The following is a 19,195-nucleotide window of genomic DNA, read 5'->3' as shown; positions in this document are numbered from 1 at the left end:
TTCGAGTCTCAATCCCCCCTTTTCAGCTGTCCAAATCCAGCTGTTATATGGAGAGTGTCTCAGTATCGGTTTATTTTGCTGAGTTCAGGATTGCTGTATTCACACACTGAGGAGACACACTGGGAACTGGGAGTCCCCAGCATCACTGCTGTACATCTCACTGCCCTCTGCACCAGCTCTGCCAGCCACCGCCCGGCACCCCTGCTGCTTGCAAAACCCCTGGTCAAATAGCACACCATGTGCCAGCTTTGCCAGCTCTTACACAAGACAGTACTTCCTCTTTGCAGGGCTGCTTTAAGCTGCTAACAAATAGAAAACATTTGAAGGAATGATTGGTTGTTCTTGCTATTGGTTGTGCGGACAGAGTGCTGGATAACAACTGGCTGTATTTATTTGAAGATATCTCACCATTTCTTCTCCTTGGCTTGCTTGCTTTTCTTGGGAAAAAAAGCAATTGTTTTCTGCAGTTGTCCCACCCCTGGAAGAAAAACCAAAAATCCAGCCTTCCTGCTTCATTGAAGCTCTCTAAACTTTGGCACATGTACCTGGTTGTTCCATCATGGCAGCTGCTTCTAGAGCAGATAAAGGAACCGTGGTCCCAGTAGGAAAATCATCCTCCCGTGTATTGGGAGGATTAGGAGGAATGTTGTGTTTTCTTTCTCTGAGAATTGCCCTTAGATTGAGGGTGGGGACCCAGCACTGCGTGGCAGGTTTACACAGAGTCCCTTAGGGAGCCTGCAGACCTGCTCAATATTCCCCTCTCAGCAGAGTCACCACCTGAGCTCTCCATGCCTGGCTCACCCAACCATGGCTCTCACGGCACCGCCTGCTATTGGGTTGCTTTTCCCAAATAAACAGAGAAATCCTTATGGATTAAGGAGCTGCCCTGGAAGGCTTTGAGGACAGTAGGTTACAATATAGATTTTGGGAGCCACCTGAGATTCTCTGTAGTGTTTTAGGCTTAGAAATAAAAAAATGGAGAGTGTTTCTCTGCACTGCTTGGGAACAAGGCAAGAGTTGGCTAAGATAAAATTACTTTTGACTTGTTAATAATTTTATTCTGGGCCAATGAACTCTTTCAGTCTGCAGGATATCTTCTCATGAATAAATAGCAAGCTTGGGTCTTGTTTTAAATATTATATAAATATGCTGCAATGTAACATTCGTGATAAATAATTAAACAGCTAAAACTATTTCATAAAAGCATTGGTAATTTTGTCACATTGTTAACTGGTTTATATTTGGTGCAGTGTGGCTCACCCAGCAAAATATGCTCCATATTTAATTTCTTTTAATAACTCTCTAGTTCCACCCCCTTAATTATCTATCCCTACCAGTGAGTTTATTCTCCAAACTTCCAGGTAAATCATCCAGGGAATCTCTGAAGATATCTCACAATAATAGGTGCTTGGCCTTCAGACATGTTTGTAAAATTGCTACAGCTACTCATCACAGCCTGATATCCTGGGGGTACAGCACAGCTCCTGTATTCCATGGATTGCTCCACTGCCTTTTGCAGGAGAGCTTGGGCACTGCGGGCTTGTTGAGTACTGTCCCAGTGTTCTGAAAGAGAAAACTCTTTCATTTATTTGAACTGAAAATATAATCTGGAAATTTCATTTCAGAGCTCCAGGATAGGTTGCTATCAATTCTGGAGGTTTGGAACGAAAGCAAGGAGGCAGATTTACATTTGGCTGTACCTTATATAGCTGTGCTGAGGTAATGAGCTGATTCATGTGTACGGCACTTAGAAGAATTGCATTAAATCATTCAGCATTATAAATGCTTCCATTTTCATTGCCTAGAGTGTAGCAATGGAGATGAAATATAAAAGTTTTTGAAACTGGGGGTTTTTTTCAGTGTAGACATTTATATTCAAGACAAATTGAGTGGTATACAGATGGGGAAAAAAATAGCTGTAAGATTTTTTACAGAAGTTTTTAAACAAAGGCTTGAGAAAGGACCAGGAGAAATCTATAAAGTTGTTAGGTTTTCTAATGGTAAGCATGATATTAGTTCCAAGTAAAAAAATCAAAAGCATGGTACTGAGACACATTTTGATCTAGTTTGTGTGGAACACCTCTCATTAATCAAATTTAATTTTTTTTTTTAGGTTATAAAGTTTTCAGAGGAAAGTAATTTCTGGTGTAGGTACTTCTGTAAGACATTTGAATTAGTGCTGCACAATATTCTTCCTTAATAAAAAGGCATTTTTCAAAAATTAGCTTCCTTACTGTTTAAAAAAATTCTCTCAGGTCTCATAATAGTAGAAAATCAACATAAGACATCAAGTGAGTCTTGAGATACTGTGTCCAGATTGATATCCATTTGGAAGGCAAATTGAAAAAAAAGTTTTAAAAATGGTTTAAAATCTTGAGTTCTACTTTATAATGAGACACTAGAGGTGCTTTTAATGCAGTGGGAATCATAATAAGAGAATGTCTGTGGGCAACAGTGAACTGAAATAACTGAAAGCTGCAGCTGGACAAACTCATGCTCTGAAATAAAGTGTGCTACAGTGCAGGTAATTAACAATGGAAACCATTTATCTGGACATGCCTGTGTGCATCTCACAGAGTTTTTAAATACATTCTGTCAGTCCTTCTAAATGTTCTGACTGAGCTCAGCTGAAGCCATGCATATGATTCATGAGCCACTTGGCAAGATCCTCTGCTCCACAGAGGATCAGCTCAAGAGCCTCTTCTGCCCTGCCAAGGGTGGTGAGCCATTGCCATCCTGTCCCTGACTCCTGCCGGCGTAGGAGGTGCCAGCAAGGATGCTGCACATCTTCTCTCTGTCTGGAGCTTCCTTGGCCCTTGTGAATATTCAAACCTAAAGGCATCAGTAAGATGAAATGAGCAGTGACAGTTCATAATTGTGATTAAAGGCAAGGGCAGCCAGAAAAATCTCAGAAGCCTGGAAGCTCTCTGAGGAGTGGTGTGGCATGAATCTGGTCCCATGAAGGCAGCATCCTAACCCAGGTGTTCTGTCCAGCACTGGCTGTGTTTGCAGGGGGTGCCACAGGGGCTGGGACATGCTGCTGGTGGAGCTTAGCCACAGCCAGAGCAAGGCTCACCAGGAAATGTGCCAGCCCACCCCTCCGGTCACTCTCTCACTCTACCTTCTCCCTTCCATGAGTCACACACACACACAAACCATCCCTTTCCCTTGCCCCATCTCATTTCCTGTGCCTGGATTCAAATAAGAAATGCAGAGAATAGTGTGAAGGTCCCGGCCATCCAGTACATCCTGAGCTGTGCTGAATGCTTGGCACCTGGTACACTGGGTAGAGATGATGACAAGAGAAAGTGCAGCACTCTCCCAAAAAGTGCCTGCTCTGACTGGGAGCAGGCACTGCAGAGATTTTCTCCCAGTCTGCAGCTCTCTGCCTTCATGCACAGTAGAAATGTTGGGTGTTTTAAGGTAAGCTCTTGCGTGCTGCACTGCACTGCTGTCACAGCAAGCACTGTTCTTACTGTTGCCTTGAGCAGAGAGAGAATATGAAAGTGTGGTGTGGTTTTGCCGTGGCCACATCTACCTGGTAAAAACCCACGGCAGCTTAGAGCATTGCAGTGCAAGGGCACTGCGGGAGCTCCCTGCCAGCTGTGCCTGAGCTGCTACCAGCAGGAAGGCAGATCTTCCCACAGGCAACACAGGCAAATCCTTCCCCTGCTCTCAGATAAGAGGATAAAAGGAGACTGCAGGGGGAGAGATACAGGTTTGGAAAAAAATGTCTAAGGAAAGCAGTAAGCTTGACTCTGTCTTCCTTTCCTCCAAGGAAAAAAACAGACAAACCCAGATCTTATTACAGGTTACAGGGTTGCAGGAACCAGTAAAATAAATATGGGTCAGTAAAACAGAACCAGCAGCGAGTGGGAGGCAGGAGAAGAAAAGCTTCAAAAAAATGATTGAAAGAAGTGAGAAATTGGGGTAAATAAGAGGGAAAATAGACTGTAAAATGATATTAAGAATTTGTTGATCTTTTAATATAATTAATAAGTGAGAGAGACAGGGAGAACAAGACAGATTCTTTTTTTGGTGTGAGACAAGCTTGAGGAGGAGAAGAAGGAAAGAGGATGCTGGATTTCAGAAGACCACAGTGGTAGGCAGTGTGTATCTGTGAGCACAGCCAGGTGCCACCACATCACCTTTTCCCAGGTATTGGGTAGGTGTGAAAGCCTTGGGAATGCCACTGCTTTGTCACACAGCCCTGTCCCTTTTGGAGGGGTGTGCAGATGTTCCCATTCCCTGGGGAAACTGTTCAAACTGCACCCAGGTGCCCTTGGCAAGAACTTGGCCCTGCTCTGGTTCTGCAGTTTGATGCTCGTTGGGTTTATAGCCCTCATCTTTATTTCTGCAATCTTGCCCTGTCTGTGAGGACCAGGTGTGCTGCAAGTGCCAAGTGCCATTGCTCAAGCTTTTCCAAGTGCCAACTGAGTATGCCTTGTTTTCAGAGCACTAGGATAGAAAACACAGAAATCAGATTTGCTAAGTTGCAGTGTAACTGGTCTTCTTTATGTGAAAGTTCAGGATCAAGCATTTGCTTAGATTTACAGATACTGGATTTAAAAAAAAAAAACATTGTAAACTTCCAAGGCTCTGATGTCTCTATCAGAGCTAGAAAATAGAGGGAGCTGAGGAGGAATATTTCTGTTCATATAAAATCAGAGGAAGAGGGGGACACTTGTCAGTAAGGACACTCTTGGTGCTTCATTATTCTCTTGGGGATTATTACTTCCAATTTGAGTGAAAGAAATGGGCCAAACCCAAAAAAAGCAATCTGGAAGTCCGGATATAGAAAATTCCAATGTAATTTTAGTCAGAAATACTGAGAACATTGGTGTTTCTAAATTGAAGCTGTTCTTTGGGGGACACCTTTGCTTGTTAAAATCATCATTCTTTTTCCTGCCTCTCTGCCTGTGGCAGTGGCTGATGAACAAATCCTCTGTACTGAGCTGCCCCTGAGGCCAGGCTGGGCAGGTTGTGCTTGGTCCAAGCACAGAGGGCTGTGCAGGAATCCTGGGCACACCTGGACCCCTGTGTCACCCACGGGTGTTTCCCGCAGACGGGTCAGCTGCAGGGCAAAGACAAGCAAGCCATATGGACTGTGGTCTGTGAAATCCTGCCTCAAATGCCATGGCAGTTGATGAGTTTCAAATACAATACCTTGTTTTCCTGGACCTGTGTCTTCTTGTGTAGCTATTTGTCTTCAGACAGTGTCTCAATGGCACTGAACAATTGCAAAATTGCCAAAGCAGACCCCAGGTACGTAAGTTGTGTTTTGGTTTAGAAAATTTGTTCAAGCAAATGGCAGTAAATCTATTCTTGTACATAAAGGTTGTAATTCTCTAAATATTAGTAATAGCCTGCTTATGTCTTACACTCATGCACCGAAAAAAGTTGTGCACCAGCCAGGTGGGGATCTCAGACCCTGAAGGCCAACTCCAGCATCACCAAGAGAGCATTTCCTCTGCCAGCTGGACCTTATGGGCAGGTAGGACTTGGAGGGCTCCTCTGGGGTGAGTGCAGACCCCTGTTCTCATGGGAACTGCATCACACCACCAACCCTCAAAACTGAGATGCTTAAATCTTAAGAAGTCTCTTGTCTTCCCTGTTCTTGCAGAGGGTCTTTTTTGGAACCTCATGTGTCTTCTGGAGTCCAGGTACTGAAAGCTGGTGTAGCTATTTCTTCTCTGGCCAACAGTCTCCTGTCAGTTAGTGAGGGGTTCCCTTTGAAGGTAGCCAGCATAGACCGATCATGTAAGTTCCCTTTCCTTCTCTCTCCTACCTGCCCTGCTGGTTGCAGTTATTCAGCTGACGGTGCTGCCCTTCCAGCCACTCCTGGACCACATCTGCAGAAGATGTTACCCAGGGTGTATTGCTCCTCCTTATGTTGTAGTACAGCCCCTCATTCCTGGTGAGGGGTGTGATCAGAGTGGGAGATAGGAGCAGCTGGCTGCTGGAGCTCCAGTGGTCCCTTAAGCTGCTCCCAGCCACAGTCACAGACTCTGAGAAGCTTTAAGACATTGGATGTCTTGACGCTTGCCCCAGCCTCTCTGGATGAGGTGCTGTGCTTGTTCCTGACAGACACCTGAAAATCAGGCAAGTTGACAGTTTCATAGATATTTCATGGTCTGTTTTATTCTTTCTGTGTTTCCTGCTTCTTGCTGACTTTAGGTTTTGGTTGCTTTCCATAAAGTAGAGCCAGATAGCATTTTTTTCCCTCTAACAAACACATTTGCTTTTGGAGAAGTGTGTGCTAAAAACAGGCACAGGCATGAGGAGGTATTAATGAGAGGGCATTTTGTGCATCTGTGGTACTACTTACCTGCTTTTCATTCTTCTCAACAACAGCTCTACTGGGGCAAAATGAGGCAGGATAGTGGACCAAAGAATACATCTGCATGTGTCAGGGGCAGTACATGAGGGAGGTGGGGAAGTGGAAGAAAGCCTTAGGATCACAGTAGGTCTTGCCTGGTAGGTAGGCAGTTGAGTCCCTCATGTCTGTGTCGTTCTCCCCCATTCAGAGCTATATGCCAGATGCATGCAGTCAGCTGTTAAGACATCTGTAGCATTTCCAGGAAAAAAGGTATCAGTTAAACAGGTCTCAAAGCTGACTATATGGCTTAGGAACCTGAGGCCTACTTACAGTGTCTAATTTTGATTGTACAGTTTGGGGCTGAGATGGCCCAAAGCATCAGCTGCTTGTGGATTGAGCAGAGTAACCCAAGGAAGCACAGCTGGTTCCCTCTGCAGCCTCCTGGATCGGGAATGCCATCCTCATGTGTCTCCTGTCTCTGTAGTCTGCAAGGGCAGTCTTAGGCAAAGTCCTCACGTGGTCTTCTCTTCCCTCTCATTGACTCCCAGGCCCTTTGCTGAGATTTCCATGAGCACAGCCATCTGGCTTCACAGTTAGAGGTCAGAGCAGCAATTTGAGACAAATGAAAGGCACATGCAGGTATCTCAGTAACCCCTTGGCTGCATACTGCAAGTGAATAGAACAGCATGCAGTTCCATGAGCTGATTAGACTCTGGCTGGGCATTTTAGCACAGCCTGCAGTTACCTTCTAGCAGCTGCCATAGTCTCTTGCATCTCCCTTGTTCCTGTTGGTGTTCTGTGTTTATTTGCAGCTTCACTGGCAGGATAAAAATGGCAGCCTGAGGGGTTTTGAGAAGTGGTGATTTGGGGCTGTACTGTCTCAGGATCAAGGGAAATCCAGAGGGGCAAGCAGGTGTAGCTCCTGCCCACCTCCTTGCCCTTTCTCCTCAACAAAGCCAAGTTGTGTAAGAGCTATCTTGTGTCCATAACATGCTGCCCAAAGTTGGCAGCAGCCCTCCCCTCGGAAGGCACAGGTTACCTTTGCTGGCAGCTGGGCTGAAGATTAAACAAACGAAGCTCCAGTTACAGATCAAAGTGTGGATAGCAAGAAGCAGAGGACTCTTTCATGGCCCTTTGGTGCCTTTAAAAACAGAAATTGTTACTTTGACTTCATAGCCCGCCAGCTTTGAGGACAGGCTGTGCAGTTATGTGAATCATCTTTGCTCGGGAGCACAAGGAACTTTTGGGAGCAGGCTGACCGCGAGTTCAGCCTGACCCCAGCGTCGGTGGCAGCAGCGCTGAGTTACAATCGCCGTGTCTGTGGGTGGTCGGAGCCAGGGGAGCTGCCTGTGCCCAGGGCAGGGCAGGATGCTGCCCTTCCAAGGTCGGGCACATCGCAGGAGTCCTGCGCTTATCCCTGCTGGGAAAATTGTCTGGATGCTTTCGCTAGAAAACCACTTTTCTTCAGAAAATTGCCTTTCATCAGAAAGTGCCAGCGTGAGCAATACCTTAGAGTTTCGTTGGTAAGCCGTGTTTCTGGGAATGTTGCTCTTTTGCTGGAATTTTTCTCAAGGAAGGCTTCTTCATTTTACAATGACAAGAGAGAGCCAATGATCCAGCAGCCAGTGCTCCAGGCGTTCCCACGCACTGGGACAGAGCCAGATGCAAGCTTCCACCCCGCTCTCACAGCAGTAGGAGCTGGGTCTCTCCAAAGCCCAGCAAAGGCTCCGAGTGTTGGGCTGCTGAATAATTGGTACTGGAGGAGTGTCTGTCCTCTGGGTCACCCTGCAGAATGTAGTGGAGGAGTGTCTGTCCTCTGGGTCACCCCGCAGATGTTCATTGAAACTGTCAGCTCAGCCTCCCACCCAAATCCAAGGGGAACACCCTAAGCCTCTGGACTGGGAACTGTCAGCAGACTTGTCAGCAGCCTCAGGGCTGCAGGTCTCTTTGTCTGCAGGTCTCTTAACACAGACCTCTGATGCTGAGACCTTAGTTGCATCAGAATTTCAAGTTCCACACTGTTGTTAAGAATGAGCTTGATCTGATGTGCACAGAGAAACACTTGAAACGTGTGACCCGAAAGGCTCAAGTAACAAGGGGCAAGTGGACGTGTACAAAATATCATTTTAGAAATGTCATGATTTTCAAGCTTATGTAAGTACTTTTGTATGCAATGCCTCTCATGTTGGAGTTTCTTTTTTCTTAACATATAGATTTGACAGTAAGGGAAATCTCACTGTAGGGTCAAAGTGGGCAGCATTGAAACTTCTTCCTTCAAAGTGCCGCGGAGCTGCTGACCTCACAAAAAAGTGCATGAAAAACAGTACAAGAACTGGAGCAGTTAAAGGTGATCTGGCTTTTGACATCTTGTAATGCAGAGGGATTAGAAGACGGTGTCAAAGCCTGCAAGAGTCTAAGGAATAGTCACAATTTCTTCCCAGAAGACCAGAGGAAAAGGCAGGGCCGAGAAGTCACACAACACACAGTGGAGAATTTTTGTGGGGCTCAGTACAGGGTTCAGTACAAGTGAAACGGACCCGGCAAGCCAAACCAAAATGTTTCTGAAAGATGTCTGCCACTTTTAGACAGGCCATACAGAACAATGAATACAGATGGATTTGAACTCCAGTGACACCAATTTTCCTTTTTGTAATTTTCCTTTTGCCAAAGGAACTTTTGGCAAAGAAAACGTTGCTCCAGAAGAAAGATGCCATGGTTGGCTTTTTGACAGCAAATTTCTGTAGATCCTAATGAAGGAGACTCACTTTAATTTGACTGCATAGAATTACTCACTGATGTCTTTCTTATTTTCTTTTCTTGTTCCCTGTGTTGATATTGGTATATAGTCCCCAAATTCTGTGCAACTGCAGATAATTTCCCATACTCAAGAAATTTTTGCACAAAAAAGAAACCCAAACTACTCATGGTTTGAAAGAAACAAATGTACACAGATAAACAAATATATACACTTTGTGAAAAACAACTGTTTTCCCTGCAGCTCAATTTCATCACTCTAAATATGAAAAAGTAGTGATAAAACTGTATCCATTAGATTACAGGGTGAAGAAATTCTGTTACTTGGTATGAGGGAGAGCTGTTTTGCTTATAAAAAGTAAAAAGCAGTGTGTAGTTGTTAATGGACATGTTTATGGCCACAAGCTGGTATAGCTCAATCTTTTTTGAGAACATACAGATTTGATGAAGACCTATTTTGGGCAGGATGCCCTATTCTGTTAGGACTTGTTTTTCTTGTGTTCCAATGGCTGATTAATTCCTGATTTTATTTTTTTTTTCCATCTGTGAGTGTGCCTTTCTGAGAATTTTTGCTTTGTTTTCTTGAACGGAAAAACCTCAAAAGCCCAAACAGAATTTCAGCATCCATTTGGACTGGAAAACAAAGTTAGAAGGTTTAGAAAGCAAAACTTGCCCTTTTTTTTTCATTTTTAACCAATACTGTAGTCAAGCAGGAAAAAAAAACAGCAAGGAAAAGCAGCTGCAACCAAAAGAAATTAAGTGCAAAGAGTATGAAATACAATTTTGAGTTGCTGTTTTTTATAACATTTGAGGACAATAATAGGACACACCTAGATGGTGTTGAAACATGGTCCAAGGGATAGGAAGACATTTAATTAGAGGAAAAAAGAGACCTCTGGCAGGTTGATTGACACACAGATCTGTTTTCTAAAAGCATGTTCAGACCCTCTTATTCTTAGGACAGCCTTTGGACAGAGCCTGGCTTGTTTAGATAGTGTTGGTTAATAAGGATACTGAGCAAGTTGCTGAAGATAATTATGCATTTGCTGGAAGGGGGGATTGTTTCATCCTGTTGAAGTGAACTCTGTGTAGTAAAACATTATCACTCCACTGTACTGAAAGTAAACATTTCAAATTTCATATTATTTGTCAGCTGTGGAGAGTGGGAACGGTGGAAAAAAGCCAGGGCCCAGCCTCCGCTCTGGATGGAGGAAATTTCATCTCCTCATTATCTTGATGGGCAAAGATGCAGCTTGGTTCTGCAGTGCTGGATTATCTGAGCTCCAGATTCCACCAGGCTTCTTGAGCTTGGCTGAACAAACGTTGCCAGGCTGCTCCCCCACTTGCGTTTGGGATGTAGTTTGTAGAAGTAGAAGATTGAAGACATAAATAGCAATTTTTTAGGTCTGTGAACCTACAGGAGATAAACACGTCAGAGTGTGGGACAGCAGACAGGATCTTCCAAAAGTCATCTTCCCTGGTGCCCATTCATGAGGAGTAATCTTCACTCCTGTTTTCTCCTGCACCAAAACTCACACACAAAAGCACTTTGGCAGTCTCCTTTCCATATGCAACTAATAGAAATTGCTGGGGGAATTAGGTGCCAAATTAGCTATTAATCACCTTAGTGACTCTGTAGTTTTATTTTAAGGCTAAATTCCCCATAGGCTTCACTGACTTTCCCAAAACTTTTAGTGGCACAAAAAGTCCATATATTTGCATCAGAGTCCAGAACGCTTCCTGCCAGACAGGGCTCTGAAGGCAAGGTGCATCCTAGTTTCCATAGGTGGTGATCCAAGTAATGGTGCACCTGTCAGAGAAAGCAAATTTGCACATTTGGGTATTCATCTTGTCATTGCTGTTGCTTTGCTCCGGCCATAGCTGTTCTTGTCTGGATTATCATTCTCACACCACAACCTGAACCTGAAGAGCACCTGCAAGGATGGGGTGAAGAGCTGCAAATCACCTCCAGAAACTGCCCTTAGGTGTGAGATCAAGCATATCCTGATGAGAGATTCCCAGGCAGAAGAGTTCTGGGACAATATTGGTCTGGGGGCTGGTTTCTGGGTCATAAGGAGAGAAATTACAGTGGTACAGGCAGAGTCCTTCCACTAACCTTGTGAGCTTTGTCTCTGGCTCACAGAGCCAGATTTGTGTTGTGGTGTGAAAGCATCTTGATTCTGTATTTGATAGGAGAGCCTGACAGCATAATTATCCTGTGATAGGAGGAAAGCTCCTAGAAACAAAATCTTATATCCTATGTATTATGCTTGTGACAAAAATACTTACTTATGACCAAATTAGTTTGGTGAGGCAGATATAAATTAAGCTCCTTCTGGTGTTCACACAAATCAAAATTTGGAATTTAAAGAGAGGCTATCCTGGTACTATACTGGTAAAATAAGATTATCATTCCTCCCTGCAATATGCTTAAAATCCTCACAGTAATTTCAATAGGACAAATAATTTTTCTCTCCATGTCAGCATGACCCCCTGGGAAACAGGGGGAGGTATATCATGTGCCAATTGAAAGTGGAATACGAAATAAAAAACACAAGGCATTACAATTTTATTGTGGTTACTGCAAGGACCATAAATCCTGGCTCTGAGGATTCCTTTTCACATCTGTTTTTCTTGTTGACATCTCTTTAGTTATTGTCTCAATCTCTTCTTAAGTGTAAGATGTGCAGGGTGCCTCAACGTTTTGATTGTCATAGTGAGGTAACCCAAGGCTTTGCATTCATGTGGTGACACTGCTCTCACTGCTGGCAGTGCAACAGCCCTTGAAGCATATCCAGTCCCTCCACATTTTGGGGAAGGCTGCAGTTAGTGAAGAGAGCAAAAGTCTCATCATCAGTCTCTTGTGGGCTGCTTTCTTTCCAAACAGGGAAAAAGCCTGCGCATACACACTTCAAGAGGGATGAAGTTAGGATGTGGTGCTGTGCATTAAAAATTTCCCTGGCTCTCTGGAGCAAAAGACTCCCCTAGCTCAGTATGTGAGCAGAGCTGCTATAGATGTGCCAGGTTCTCAGCTTCTCCGGCGGTGAAATGGGAACCAGCTTGACACAGCTTTGCCATTCTCAGCTGATGTTTTATTGCTGTAATTTGGTATAGGCAAGTATAACAGGGTTGGGAATTGGGACCTAATACCTGTTGCATCCAGTGGGAGTCACATACCCCACTAGCATGGATTGACTCCTTACAACAGTTTCACAAACTGTTCAAACTTGCACACTGAGTAAATATACACTTCCCCTAATAAGTATATATTTGCCTTCCACACAAAGCCCCCAGAGCATTCACACTTTTATACAAGCATTTACAGAGGAAAGAGCACTAGCCCTATAACTGTCCACATCAAAATCTGTTTATTTAGAGAAGCTGTTTATTATTCAGCTGGAGGTACCAAGAGTGATATAGCAGAGAATTGCCACAGTATTAACAGCTGAGGAGTGGCCATCACCAGCATTATTGTTTATTGCCTTTCCAGAGCTTTGAGGCTTGTTTACAAGCATCATAACTAAAGAGCCAGAGCTCTCTTTATTTGCCACCAAGTGAGCCTGCAGGGAAGAGCAGGGGAAGAAAGCTTGGGGAAGGCATTGTGGTCACTAGTTGTTACAGGTGCAGTAACTAAAAACACTTACCTCTCCAGAACCCACTCTATCCTGTGGTATTTTTTCTTTCAGAAATGCCTACATTTCTCAGTATTTTATATAAGTGTTTGACTGTAAGGCTGTGCTAATAAATGTTCACCGGAATATAAAATATGTACTGTATTTAGTGAATAATAGATTATAGATAAATCTAAGCATATCACATAAAATGCTGTAGGTGTTTATGAGCCATTAGTAAGCAATTTATTATTGATCAGGAAGGGACGGAAGGATAACATATTTATTACAACCCATGAATCCTGTATTAATCCTTTTGAAAAGATGTTAAAATCTTGGTTAGAAATGAAGTGCGAGCCACTGGCTTTTTAGCAGTAGGCTCTCTGGCCAACAGCTGATAAGATCACACCACATTCTTGACAGCTTTGAGACACTCCAGAGCATTGTTGACCTGTCCCGTAGTCAAACATGTAGCCTTTTGTTTTAGTACCTCTCAAAGCCGTAATTTTGCTTTGGTACATCACAATTTACATCAATTTCACATGATGCTTTCCTTTAAGAGCTGACACTCTTTTTTTCACTCTCCAGCTAAATCTGTTTCTTCCTTCTTCTATGTGTTTCCCACTCCTCTTCTCCCAGGGTGAATGCTCACGGAAGTGCTATGACATCTTTGTGCTGGAGACGGTGTGTGTGGCGTGGTTTTCCTTTGAGTTCCTGCTGCGATCCATCCAGGCAGAAAACAAGTGTGCTTTCCTGAAAACCCCGCTCAACATCATCGACATCCTGGCCATTCTGCCTTTCTACATCTCTCTCATCGTGGATGTGGTTTCCACAAAGAACAGCAGCAAGCCCGGCGGGGGAGCCGGGAACAAGTACCTGGAGCGCGTGGGGCTGGTGCTGCGCTTCCTGCGGGCGCTGCGCATCCTGTATGTGATGCGGCTGGCGCGGCACTCGCTGGGGCTGCAGACGCTGGGGCTCACCGTGCGCCGCTGCACCCGCGAGTTCGGGCTGCTCCTGCTCTTCCTCTGCGTCGCCATGGCCCTCTTCTCGCCGCTGGTCTATCTGGCTGAGAGCGAACTGGGAGCCAAGCAAGAGTTCACCAGTGTCCCCAGCAGCTACTGGTGGGCCGTGATCTCCATGACAACGGTTGGCTACGGGGACATGGTGCCTCGCAGCATCCCCGGACAGGTGGTAGCCCTGAGCAGCATCTTGAGTGGGATTTTGCTGATGGCTTTCCCAGTCACATCCATCTTTCATACCTTTTCCCGTTCCTACAGCGAGCTGAAGGAGCAGCAGCAGCGAGTAGCCAGCAGGCAGGTGCGCCAGAGGCAAGAGAACACCGAGCTCCTGGGTGGTGACAGTACAGGGGGGCTCAGTGCCACATTCCCGCCAAGTGCTGGTGAGCAGGAGGGTCAGACCTTGGTGCACCAGTAAGCCAAGAGAAGTTCTTGACCCTGAACAGCTGAGGACATAACGTTGGCAGGCCAAGAAGAAGCGGACAAGGAAGGTCAGTTCTGCAGGAAGAATGCCATGAACTGCATAAATGAGGGGCAGACAAACACAAGGTTTCTCTAAAGACCAACTGCTGATCTTAAGGGACCTCTGAAAAGTACCCCTACAAATTCTACCAAGTACAGCTCTGCTCCATTGCTTTTCTTAGGGCTTTTCTATTGAGCAAGTATTTTTGGGTATGCCCAAGGAGCAGCCATTGAACATAGCCAGCCAGCAGAATGTAGTGTGAAGCACAGCCCATGCCAGGTGCCATGTGTCACAGCAACCAGCATGCCACCTCCTCCGGGCCCTGCTCAGTGGCAGGGCTGAGCAAGGGGCTCCCCGTGCTGCGATGCCCCACAGCACGTTTGTTTTGGCAGCACCACCAAGGAACACAAACGTCAGACAAGCCAAGGGGCGAGGGCAAGAGAAGGGCAGAAGCATTCCTTCAGCTTTACCAGGGGCTTGCTTTTGTCTTCTACAGATGAAGCAGCACAGCAAGAGTGCTGGCAGTGCTGCCAGCTCTGAATTGTGTGTGAGCACAGTTTGCATTATTTAGCAGAGATGCATATTTACCATCTAAGCTTTATATCTTACTTAGTCCCATGACAGAAATATACATACAAAAAATCTTCCTGACTACGGTACTGAATGTTACCTTGGTTATTTTTCCTTTGCTAACAGTCAAATATTAAAAATACCATGACAAATGATGACATTTCTCCACTTTCTGTTAACTATTTCCATCTCTTGTGTATTGAGAAATGTGTTTAACAGGCAACTGAACCAGTCTGAACTACATGTAGCTCAAGAAGGGGAGGGTGATGTTGAATCAGCAGCAACTCCCAGCTCCGCACAGTTGTCCTCAGTGGTGATGGCTGCACTGAGCGCAGTCGTGTGCAGACAGGAGTAGGGGGAGCAGGACAAACCCAGTGAAGCCAGCAAGACACCATCAGTGGGCTCAGCCCAAGCTACAGTGCAGCAGCTGTGCTCTGCCTTAGGAGTAGCCTTTTGGTTTTGCCCTTCTACAGAGAAAAAGACAATCGTGTCATTAGAACAAGTGTTCTGGCTCTTCTTCCTGATTCTCAAAGGATTTAAGTCACTATAAAGGGAAATTAATCATATGGTGGCATCTGCATGTTTGCTTATTGATGCCAGCCCCATGCATGAGCTTTCCCTGGCGGAGCTGTGTAGCTGTTCCAAGTCAGGATGCTGTGTGGGTCTTTCAGTGCTCCTATAGGTGGGATATGGTCAGGGAATGGAGGGAGATGGAAGCCAACAGTCTTCTTGTACCTACACCCCTATTTGTACTAAAGCCATGCAGTGTCACCCTCCATATTCTCCACCCACCAGGAAGGGAACAAAACCTGATGTACTGAAGATGGGATTTGTCTGGTCTGTTGTTTGGGGTTTTTTTTTTTTGCCTCAACATATGTCGTAGAACTAATCCTATGTTACCAAACTCTCCTATTAAGCCATTCCTTATAGGAATGAAGCAAGGGAAATGGAAAAGTTACACTTTATTTTAATAAAAACATAAAGCTTTGTTGCTGACTCTGTGTCTGATGATTTGGGTGTGGAGGGAGGTGGTGTTTTGCTGTGCTGATGTGAATTAACTCGTGTTACTTGCTGCTGAGCACTGCAGGAGATGGAGGCAGCAAAACTGAGCCCCCCTACCCTGCAGGATGCACCTGGCTCAGTAAAGCCCCAGCTGTGTTGAACTGCAGGCAAACCAAACGCAGGGGCCCACACCAGGGTTCTGCCCATCTTTCATGGCCCAGCAGCACCGGGAACACATCTGCTCCTTGTGCTAGAGAGGAGGGCCAAGGGCTGATGGTGCCTGGGCTGACTCAGACTCCTGGCAAAGCAATGCCAGCAATGGGTTGCTGTGACTCATGAAAGATTTTAATTTATTGGGTTTTTTTTATTCCCAGTGCAGACATTTCTTTCATTAAGGATTATTAAGGTCTGACATCAGGGATCCAGCTTTGGAGCCAGCTGACTGCAAACCAGCGAAGGGAGCAGTGGCTGGGGGACAGTGTGGCCTCGTGCTGAGGAGCAGCACTGCATCTTCTGGTGGCATTCAGATGCTCAGTCTTAAGGTGGCACCTGACAGGCTCACTAGGTGGACTCAGAGGTTCACTCCTCATGGTGATTTGGCTCATGCACACCAGGTGTGCTTCATGCGCCGTCTCCAGTGTGAATGAAGCGACCATGGCTAGTGCACGTGGAAGGTGCAGAATGCATCTCCTTGAGGTGGTGAAGCCCAAAAACTGCAAGCACCCTTACCTAACTACTAGAAAAGCCATGCTGGAGTTGACATCCTTGCAGAACAAAGAGTTTCACACTTGCAGTGCTAGCAAATAACCATGAATCAATGCATCTTTTGGCTTTGAAGCATGAAAAAAACAGTGCTGGGACAGCAAACTGCAGCTCAGCAGCTGTGAAGAAGAACAGACTGATGACACATGCCATACTGCTGCTGTTCTCCATCAAGTTGCTATTGTCCTACAATAGTGAGATCTTGGTATTTTTCAAAAGGCACATAATTAATTCCAGCATGCACAGAGTTGTAATAAAGTGACAAAACCCACTCATTGTCTCCTAGTCAAAGCCTGGCTTTTAATAAAATTTAATTTTATCTATTGGGATGGCAGATGAGGAAACAAATATAAACCAGGAACCTTTCAAACAAATTATTTTTGGAAGCTATATAAAGTTGTGATGCACACATTGCCAGACATAAAAAACACTCAGAGGAGAATAAATTTCACCCAGGGCAGCCGTTGTTATGGGTGATGCTTATTGCTTTTGATCAGCTGCTGGAGAATGTTGGTTTTGTTGTGTATAGTGGTTGGAGTTTTTTGACACTGCACACAGATGATTTTAAGGCCATTTATCTCTAACTATAATAAATGCCACACTGCTGTCTGCTGGCACACCACTACCACCAGGTAGTAATACCTGTTTCTTTGAACAGCTAAGTGCTTCATGATTGTAGCACACTAGTTTTGCCTCAAGGAAAAAGAAAAAAAGGAAAAAAAAATTTCTCTCTCTTATATGGGATAAAGACTCAAAACGTGAGCAAAGACATCTCTTTTACCATGGTGGATGTCCACCTACACATACACCTTGGTGGCAGCATGCATGGATCTAGACCTACAAATTCTGGCAGCTGGCAACACCAGTCGTGAAAACCACAGCTTAGGAGAGTTAAGGATGTGTTAACTGGTAAAGGGACAGAGCCAAAGGGAATGGCACAAAGTCAAACACAACTTCAGCTCATACAGCACATGTGCACAGCCACCTCTATGGCACAGTTAAGAAAAAGCAGTAATGTAACGAAAAATGTGATGCTGGTGTCATCTCCTCAGCTGTGAGCCTGACAGAGGCTGCTGTCCCACACTGCTGAGGGCAGAACACGCACAGGCCATGGCAGCCTCACAGCAGATGCTTCAGGGGGCAAAGGATCCTTGGCACCTACAAGCCACAGCCTTAGAGGACTGTGAAGCCTTGGCATGGAAGAGGACAGAGGCACATGGAAGGGCTGATGGGTACAGAAGTGCAGTGTGGTGCTGCTGGCCCATCTGTGGCTGAGTGAAGCCCCTCAGTCTACCAGCCAGCACCTACCAGAGCCAAGTGCACATAAGCCGGGACACAGAAGGGGGCTCTGAAATGCTGTGTTTGCTGTCAGTGCATTTCTAGATGCTGACATCCCCTTGGGACTGGCTGCTTTACAAGGCTGTTTACAGGAAGACCTGCCCATGCCCCAGGGTGACCCTCACATTATGTTCTAGTCCCCACCTTTTATTTACTGCTGTTGGCACAAGTATCCAGGAAGTGTTTATTTATTGGCACACTGCTCGCTCTCATATTGGTGTCTTCTTTCTTACAGAAAGCCTCCAACAAAGCTACACTTGTCAGTCAGGTCCTTGAAACCTGCTTGGCTCTTGAGCCTGAGGATCACAATCAGATTTAACAAACAGAACCTGTGGGCCCATTTTTGCTTCATACCCAGTACCAAATGTGAGCTTTATTTTATGTCTTAAATTTTTTTTAATTGCACCTAACTGCATGCATCTCAAACATCTAACCATGAAATTTCTCCCTCCCTGGAGTCACAGTGCAGACCACTGACTGCCATGCACAGCAGAGGGAGAGATTTGCCCTGAGGGAGGCCTGGGGCAGTGCTGGGCTGGTACAGCACCCAGAGATGGGGTTCCCCATTGTTTCCTTTGGGGCCAGTCCCACCACTGGCTGCCCCACAGTGAATGCCAAAGCAGCAGCCAGTAATACCAGCACTGGCTGGGAGAGAGGGTGCAGGCACTGCAAGTGTTGATCAGGCTTGACTGCTGTGAGAACTGCTTGGATCTCCACTACCAGCAGACTGCAAGTGAACAGGCAGGACTTACTCCCCACCCTCATATTTCTCCTCCTTTCCTACCCATTTTGCTGATTTACCTTCATGTTTTGATTTTCCTTCTATCCCTTCCCTTCAGGAGTATCACGTTTCAAACCCTTATTTGAGCAAGCTCAGTCTGCCCCACATCTCCTCTCGCCCTGCCCAGCCCTCTCTCTTACACCTGCAGCCCTCTCCCCTCCCCAGCTCCTCTTCTGCAGCTCCTGCAGTGTGGCACACAGCAATAGCAAACCACCTCTCCATGCCAGAGCAGCCCAACATCCTGGATCAGCCCAACAGCCTGGCAGGATCCAGGAGGTGCACAGCAGCTGCAAGGCTGCTCCTGACAGCCTTGGCTTGTTTTCCCATCCAGAAGGAACAGGGAGGGTAGCTAAGACTTCTCTTAGAACAGTAGCTGGCCATGAGATGACAGACTCAACGTCCTCATCTTCTGTGCAGAGGCTGCCAAGAGCACATCCCTCATCTGTATCCCATCTTCAACTTCATTCTGCAGCCTGCATGATACAGGGTCCCTTTAAAGCTATGTAATAATCTGTTAGCAATTTGGTTTTTACTGTGAGCATTGCAAACACAAGTTATGTGGTCTCAATGGTTAAATTT

General features: G+C 45.5%; 1 protein-coding gene across 2 annotated transcripts in view; it reads left to right on the top strand.

Moving 5' to 3' along the window:
- KCNG2 (potassium voltage-gated channel modifier subfamily G member 2) overlaps positions 1-15,672 on the top strand; it is a 53,647-nt gene extending 37,975 nt beyond the window's left edge. For both annotated transcript variants that reach the window (XM_058030392.1, XM_058030384.1), the window contains exon 3: positions 13,324-15,672. In XM_058030392.1, the coding sequence (XP_057886375.1) occupies positions 13,324-14,118 (795 nt within the window). In that variant the 3' untranslated portion in view covers positions 14,119-15,672. The remainder of the gene's footprint in view (positions 1-13,323) is intronic.
- Positions 15,673-19,195: the final 3,523 nt, after the last annotated feature.

Source organism: Melospiza georgiana, chromosome 1 (assembly GCF_028018845.1).
Source record: "Melospiza georgiana isolate bMelGeo1 chromosome 1, bMelGeo1.pri, whole genome shotgun sequence".
Taxonomy (NCBI): Eukaryota; Metazoa; Chordata; class Aves; order Passeriformes; family Passerellidae; genus Melospiza; species Melospiza georgiana.
The sequence above is the reverse complement of the archived record's forward strand: the minus strand, read 5'-3'. Positions and strand labels throughout refer to the sequence as shown.